Source organism: Mandrillus leucophaeus, unplaced genomic scaffold (assembly GCF_000951045.1).
Source record: "Mandrillus leucophaeus isolate KB7577 unplaced genomic scaffold, Mleu.le_1.0 Scaffold683, whole genome shotgun sequence".
In the NCBI taxonomy this organism is placed as follows: Eukaryota; Metazoa; Chordata; class Mammalia; order Primates; family Cercopithecidae; genus Mandrillus; species Mandrillus leucophaeus.
The window spans coordinates 93019-100725 of NW_012107397.1; the positions used below are offsets into that span (position 1 = coordinate 93019).

The 7707-nt window shown below is 43.8% G+C and overlaps 1 protein-coding gene across 2 annotated transcripts; it reads right to left on the reverse strand.

Moving 5' to 3' along the window:
- Positions 1-370: 370 nt before the first annotated feature.
- TSPYL1 (TSPY-like 1) lies at positions 371-3007 on the reverse strand. Of its 2 annotated transcripts, XM_012002321.1 has the most exons (2): positions 2225-3007; positions 371-2146 (listed from the first exon to the last, which is right to left on the reverse strand). In XM_012002321.1, exons 1-2 carry the CDS (start codon positions 2729-2731, stop codon positions 1406-1408), a joined length of 1248 nt encoding a protein of 415 aa, XP_011857711.1. In that variant the 5' UTR covers positions 2732-3007; the 3' UTR covers positions 371-1405. The 2 variants fall into 2 exon arrangements, with proteins under 2 accessions (XP_011857711.1, XP_011857710.1); XM_012002320.1 differs by having other exon boundaries at positions 371-3007.
- Between the last annotated feature and the right edge of the window lie 4700 nt (positions 3008-7707).

The window sequence follows — 7707 nt, forward strand, 5'->3', positions numbered from 1 at the left end:
ACTAAATCCTAATGAAATAACAATCTTCCACATAAATCAGGTCACAAAACAAGCAAGCAAGCATTCAAACTTGCGTTGTGTTTCTTTAAAGAACCCTTGTCTAGGCAACATATTTAACACTTTAACCCCTTCAATTCTCCTTTAGCAATCCTGAAAAGAATTTCTCCATTCATCACCATTTAGGAGTAAGTACTCCTACCTCGAAGGCTCTTAACGTCAGCACAGTCTTCATTCTAGGCCCAATTTTTACCTGGCCCATGCCTCTAGCCTTTTGTTCAGTTTCCCCTGCTTAGGGCACCCATCACAATCTCTTTAGTTCCTCCACCCATTATAAACTAGATCTCACCTTTCATCCCATGTAGACGTGTCTCCCTTTAAATATTCTAGGAGCTGATAAAAGGGCTAGGAAGTAGGAAGTTGGGAAGAAAGAAAGGGGTGGGGGCATAAGAGCTTTAGCACTCTATTTTACAGGACAACTTGTTTGTCTCTGAAAATGACAGAACCAAAATGAAATTAAAAGCTTGCTTTTACAAATATTTCTGAGCTAATACTTAAGAGAGAGGAGTGGGAGGCTGAGGCGGGCAGATCACGAGGTCAGGGGTTCGAGACCAGCGTGGCCAGCATGGTGAAACCCCCATCTCTACTAAAAATACAAAAATTAGCCCAGCATGGCAGTGCGCACTCGTAGTCCCAGCTACTCGGGAGGCTGAGGCAGGAGACTCGCTTGAACCCGGGAAGTGGAGGTTGCAGTGAGCCGAGATCGCACCACTGTACTTCAACCTGGGCGACAGAGCAAGACTCCGTCTCAAAAAAAAAAAAAAAAAGGCAGAGGAAAAGAGGGAGAGAGGGACCTTGGCAGGGGCCAATGCAGGGCAGGTAGCAATAGAAAGTGACTAGAGGTGAAGGAAGAGCAATAAAGTAGCATAAATCACACAAAACAAGCGGCTCACTGCTTTTCTCTTGAGTTCATTAACGTCCAGTAACTGTCCACAGGGCATGTGCCCTTACTTCACGATGCAGAGCTGAGTAGGTGGAATAGGCTCCCAAAGGTAGAAATCCAGGTGATAGCAACCAGTTCAGAGGCCCTGGGAATAAACAGCGTCCAAGCAGTGCAGATAAAGGCAGTACAATCTACAGTATCATTTGTTGGCTTACAAGTAGCGTGAAGGATGACCTCGTAGCATGTGATATTCCAGAACAGCATGAAGGTCATATGGAAGTGGAGACGCATACCCACCACCGTCTCAAGGTTGGTTGAGAGAACTGAATATCCAAAGGAAAGAGGGTGCAGAAAAGTCAGCAAAAACAAAACACAGTAGAAGACATACCCATTGCTGATGCCCAAGCACAAGTCCAGCAGAAGGTGGTAGGAGACCTTGTGCAGGAGTATTCCCAAGGGCAAATGTTAACCAGACTGGAACCCAAAGGGCCTCGGGATCTCTACTGGCTCCCTTAGTGGGCGACGTCTGGCTCTACGGACTCCTTCACGCAACAGGTAGTATTGCAGTGGATTTGGCCACAGATCCTCTTTAATAATCTCAGCAATTTTGTCGGACTCTGGAAGGCTGTGGTCTGAAAACCAGGTGAAGAAGCTGCAGATGAGGTCTTGGTTTCTGCGAATGAAGGACTGGGGTTCATGCCCCCTGCGCCATATAATTGGAGTAGAAAGAGACACCACTCGGCCGGAGGATCTTACCTCATATTCCTTGACAATCAGCTTGTTTCTGAAGTAGGGGTTTCTTCTAAAGAAGAACTTGAACTTGCAGCCGGTTCTAGGGTGTCTGAGTTCCTTCACCTCTAAATTGGTTATGTACCTTAACATCTCTGCATCTTGGCCCCTAATCATGGAGGACAACTGGGGATGGTTTCGAAAAGCCGTCATCCAGAAGCCCGGGATATTCTGAATGATGTAGTTCCTCCGCTCCAGGTAGTGTCGACGCATCCGCCCAAACTTGTGCTCCAGCTGTTGGAAGGCCCTGTCGGCCTGAGCATTCACAGTGTCCAGTTCCAGCTGGATGGCCTCCAGAGGGTCCATGCGGAGAGCCTCATGCAGAGGCCAGGGCCCGTCCTCCTCCCTCGCCGCCTCCTCCACTCTATCTTCCTCCGCCACTTCTATTTCTTCACCTTCCGGCAGCTGCTCCTCTACCTCCATCTGCTCCTCCACTACCTCCTTCTCCGCCAGGCCTTCCTTCACCACCACCTCAGCGCTCTCCCCCTCAGCCACGGCTGCTGAGACAGTGGCGCACTTTCCTGTCTTCACCTCCTCGGTGTCGTTCTCGGCCCCCGCCCCCGCCGGCAGCTCAGACGCGGATCTCTCGGCGCCACAGATTTCTAGGGCCTTCTCTCCACCCTGAACGCCCTTTTTCAAGCTGCGGTCCACTGCCACCACCACCACAGAAGCGGCTGCCAGGCCCTCAGCGGGAGGCTGGCCCTCTTCCTGCCCGGCTTTGATCGCCACATGACCGCGACCCCCAATAACTCGGATCTGGGGAGTACTGCCACGGCCCGCGGGATCCTGAGGGACGCCCCCCTCCTCTGAAGGCTGTGGAGGCGGGAGCGCGATGGTCTCCGAGCCTCCCTCACCCGGCTCCGCCATCACCTGTGTCGCCTCGCTTTGGTCGCGGAGCTTCAGGCACTGCTGTGCGTCCGGGTCGCTCGGGAGGTGGTCAGAAATAATGATGCTGTGGGTTTGGAGGGGAGGGGTCCTCTCGACCCCATCCACGCCGCTCATGTTGGTAACAGTCGGACCAACCGCAGGTGAACGCCCGTTTTCCTCAGAGAAGCCGAGCTCGGAGATAACCGCCGCTCGCACCGCCCACCCGCCAGTCTCACTAACATCTCCGCGGCGGTGTCGTCAGGAATGCAGATCTCACGGTATCGCGAGAACTTGCTGAGCCCGGGATTGGTTCCGCCGCTCCCTGCCAGCCAACCGGATTCTCTGGGCTTTACTTCTGTGAATTTACCCATAGCAACAGTAATTTTAACTACGTAAATAAATGTAGATTGTGCTGAGTCTGAAAGCACTGACGACCCACCTTGAGATGCATCTGGAGACTGCCCCCAGCATGTAGGAGCGGTTGTAAAATCACAGCCGTAACAGTGCCTGCTCTCCAGTGTCTGAAAACAAATGTTTTTCTGGTCTTCACTTTTTTGAGGCTATTAATCTTGAAAAGAAGTATTTTGCTCCTAGTTACGTGGAGTAACTAATGTTTCCCTCTTCTTAGTAAAAGTGACATAAAAATGTCAAGTCTAGCCTCTACGATTACTGGGGTAAAAAAAGCTACTCAGCTTCCTTACCACTAAAGCGATGCTTATTATTCATTGCTAATTTTTTATGTATGATCTGCATCAAATAAGAGTTTGTGCTGCATAATATCTGTAGGAATTAAGCCAGGATCAGTTTGCTAAATGTTGTTTCATGCCTCCTCACTGCAAGAAAGAGAAAATAATAACTATTTCCAGCCCCATGAACTTAATTTGTTATCATATTTAGTTATGTAAGATAGGAATGTTTGGCTCTAATGAAGCATGTGTCTTTAGCAATCAGCTAAGAGTTCATTAGAGGGGAATGTTAATGTCTCTGGTTGAAGTGTTCCAGTTTTTTGGCTTGTGAGTTAAACTGGTGCTATCTTAGAGAGTTACAAGGCCTCAGAGAAATATCAGTAGGGGGAGCAACATACCACCAGTTTGTGAGGAAAGGCTAGTTAAAATGGACAACAAAGATGGCCTTGAAGTAGAAAACAAACTTGCAAAGGGCAACATGCAGCTGGTTGACTCAAGGCGTAAAAGAGGCAAACCTTATTTTCTACTTAATTTGCTTCGTGTGGTAGTAAGCTGATGGCCCTCAGAGATGTACCAGTCTTAGTTATGTGGCTAAAGGGACTTTGCAGATATGATTAAGTTAAAGGTTTGGAGATGAGAAGATGATTCTGGATTATACAGATGGGCCCTATGGAATTACATTTCTTATAAGAAGGAGGCAGGAGGGTCAGAGAAGATGAGAGGACGAAAGCACAGAGAGAGGGAAAGAATGGTGGAGAATAGGAGGGGGAGGGAGGAAAGGGAAATCGCTATGTTGCAGGCTTTGAAGATGGAGGAAGGAGCCAGGATCGTCGGAATAAAGGCAGCCTCTAGAAGCTTGAAAGGTAAGGAAATAGATTCTATCCTAGAGCCTCCAAAGGAATGCCAACACCTTGAGGTTATTACCTCTAACCTCCAGCACTATAAGATAATAAATTTGTGTATTTTAAGCTATTAAATTTGTGATAATTTGTTACAGAAGCAATATTAAATGAATACACTTTGGATTAAGGTTTGGTTGCATCTATGGGTGCCTCAAATTGTTTCTAATTTGCCCCTTCTACCTTGCTCATTGCTTCCCATGAGTTTCTGCCCAACAGCTGTGATGTATTACAGCTTGAATCTGTCTTTCAATATCAAGACCAGATATACACCTAGGCAATACACAGAGACAAAATTAAAGCCTAAACATACCACAAATGATATCTGAGGAGACCGTAAACTGCAAGAGGACAAGATCATGGTTTTGTTTCCCTCTGTTTATCGAGTGCCTAGCACACTACCTTGCACAGTATCCCATAGATTATTAAAATGTTAAATAAAGGAGCAAATGAGCAGAAAACAGTTTCTCTTGCTTACAACTTGCTGCTTGCAGAAGACAAGTAAGGGGCATATGGGTTGTCACCTGCTCTCCTTCCTATCTGCCACTGGCAAAACAGAGAGCTGCTCTATTGTATATAGTAATAGATTCTTACTCAGGAGAATAAATTTCTATATATGCTTCAAAGGCTCTAAAAGGATAGGAAAAACACAGAGAAAACAATTTTATTTTACAAATAATTTAAGTTTCTGTGGTCACACTGTGTGACAAACAAACTCTGAAAAGACCAGTATATTTAGGTGAGTTTACATATCAAAACCTCGGACTACCAATACTGTATTTCCAATTCTTCTCTCCTTTCTGGAAAAGTCAAGGTAATCATTTCAGGCCTTACTTCTTTTCTGTCAAAAGAAATATAGAGTGCTTTCTTCTCTACAAGTGATGGAGCCTGTTATGCATGGCTGGAATTACTTTTGGTATAAATAAAAAGCAATAATGAAACTTTTCACAAAGCCTGTTTCTAATTGCCGTGAAATCATCTTCTATATTGAACTGGTATAATTTCATTCGGCCTAAAGTGGAAACTTTTATTATTCCAATAAGCCTTCTAGTTTTTTAAGCAGAAAAGAGTGTCAGGCTTGGACCAATCCTAGAATGTAGATGACTTTGTCAAAGAAGCCGTTATATAATTAGTGTAATTAACACTCTTACCAATGATGCTAGGAAAACTCTAATTAGGATCATGTAAGTATAATCAGGACTCTGCTGAATGTAATTTCCCCCAAATAGCATTGAGACTCTTTAAAGGAACTCTTCCTTCTCTTCTTGTCAGAACATTTGTAAAGCTGTGATAAGGAATATTTGAATATACAGAGAATGTGAGATAAAATTAGAAGTACTATATCTCATGTTCTCTAAAACCACATTAGAGAAGTGATTATGATTAAAACTATTCCTTGTAGGTAATGGACAGCTCAGGTTACGATTGCTTTTGGACAAGTGCTCAGGAGAAGGGTCAGTAAAGGGCAACGATTTTAGAGGGAAAAGCAAATATGCATACTTTATGTCCTATTTTTTTTAAAGAAAGAATCTTTGCTTAGAAGGAGGAACTCTCTAGGAATGTCAACATGCATCAAGGCTCACGTGCTCAGGGAGTTATTCTGCCATACAGGCAAAGCTGTGGTTGCTATTCAACACAGAATATTGTACTTATTATAGTAGGACTATTACTTGTGGATTTTTTGTTTACCTTTTTGTATCTAAAAGGCTTAAAAAGGGTATCTGTTTCTTTTACATGACACAGGTTATCCTACTATCTGAGAATTCTCTTTCTAGGTAGATATTACACTTTCTCTAAGGCTTACCAAAAACCTGTCTTACTTTAGAATGTGCTAGGCATTTTACGTGCATTAAATTGTCAAATTTCATAAAAGAGGAAACAGTAACACTGAGAGGCTAACTAACAAGTCATACATACAGTAACTGGTAAATTCTCCCTTCTCCTGGGTGCCTCTTTCCTAAGTACCCTATGGCTGCTTAATCTTCCTCACCTGAATTCCTGCAACTCTTTTATGAGCTGCACATGCAATTTAGCACTTAATTATGCTTTTCCTCTTAGTGACTAGTTGATTCACATGTGTCAGTCTCATCATCCCAGCATTCCAGCATCATCTCATGGGATGAGAGCACAGTTGCAGCTTCTTTTGCCTTTACTCATCATAGCATGGGGCTCAGATTTGGGTAAATTCTTTTTTTTTTTTTTTTTTTTTGAGATGGAGTCTCGCTCTGTCGCCCAGGCTGGAGTGCAGTGGCATGATCTTGCCTCACTGCAACCTCCACCTCCCAGTTTCAAGCAATGCTCCTGCCTCAGCCTCCCATGTAGCTGGCACTACAGACGCTGGCCACCACGCATGGCTAATTTTTGTATTTTTAGTAGAGACGGGGTTTCACCATGTTGGTCAGGCTGGTCTCGAATTTCTGACCTCAGGTGATCCGCCTGCCTCAGTCTCCCAAAGTGCTGGGATTACAGGCATGAGCCACCATGCCCGGATAGATTTGGGTAGATTCTTAACAATATTTGTTGATTTGAATAAAATAAACTTTAAATTATCTTACAAAAACTAACAGTGTATCTGTACCAGCATTATATTTTATTTGCAGAGGAAATATATTTTGACTATGCTTCATATATCACCTTTTTGCACTTTAAAATATAGGATAAATTGCCCCATGACAGAGCATTTCTGTGGCAATTCACAAAAAAACTTCACACCCCCAAAGATAGTTGAATCTTTTCTAATACGGTTCTATGGGAAAACATCTGCAAAAAGCCCTGAGGTTTTTCTCCATAATATCAAGGAATCATAGATTCTTTGGGAATGATTTCTTGGGTAGCAAGGAGTTTAGCAGAAGTTCAGACATTTTTGTTTTGCAGAAAGGTAGGTTTTACCATTATAATTAATGATAGCTTTCACTTATTTACTGCTCCTGATGTACCAGCCACTTTTATAAACAACATCCAGTATGTCACATCTTTTAGTTGTCATGAGAACACCATGAGGTATGCATTTATGACCTTCATTTTACTCAATAGGAAACCGAGGCAAAGAGAGACTGTCACTTGGCCAAAATGATACAGAAAGTAATAGATCCATGATTCGAACCCAGAAAGTTTGTCTCAAAAGCCTGTACTCTCTGAATAAGCGTGAACTCACTTTTTAAAAAATTATTATTATACTTTAAGTTCTAGGGTACATGTGCTCAATGTGCAGGTTTGTTACATATGTATACATGTGTCATGTTGGTGTGCTGCACCTGTTAACTTGTTTACTTGTCATTTACATTAAGTGTATCTCCTAATTCTATCCCTACCCCTCCCTCCGACCCCACCACAGGCCCTGGTGTGTGATGTTGCCCGCCCTGTGTCCAAGTGTTCTTATTGTTCAATTCCCACCTATGAGTGAGAATATGCGGTGTTTGGTTTTCTGTCCTTGTGATAGTTTGCTGAGAATGATGGTTTCCAGCTTCATCCATGTCCCTACAAAGGACATGAACTCATCCTTCTTTATGACTGCATAGTATTCCAT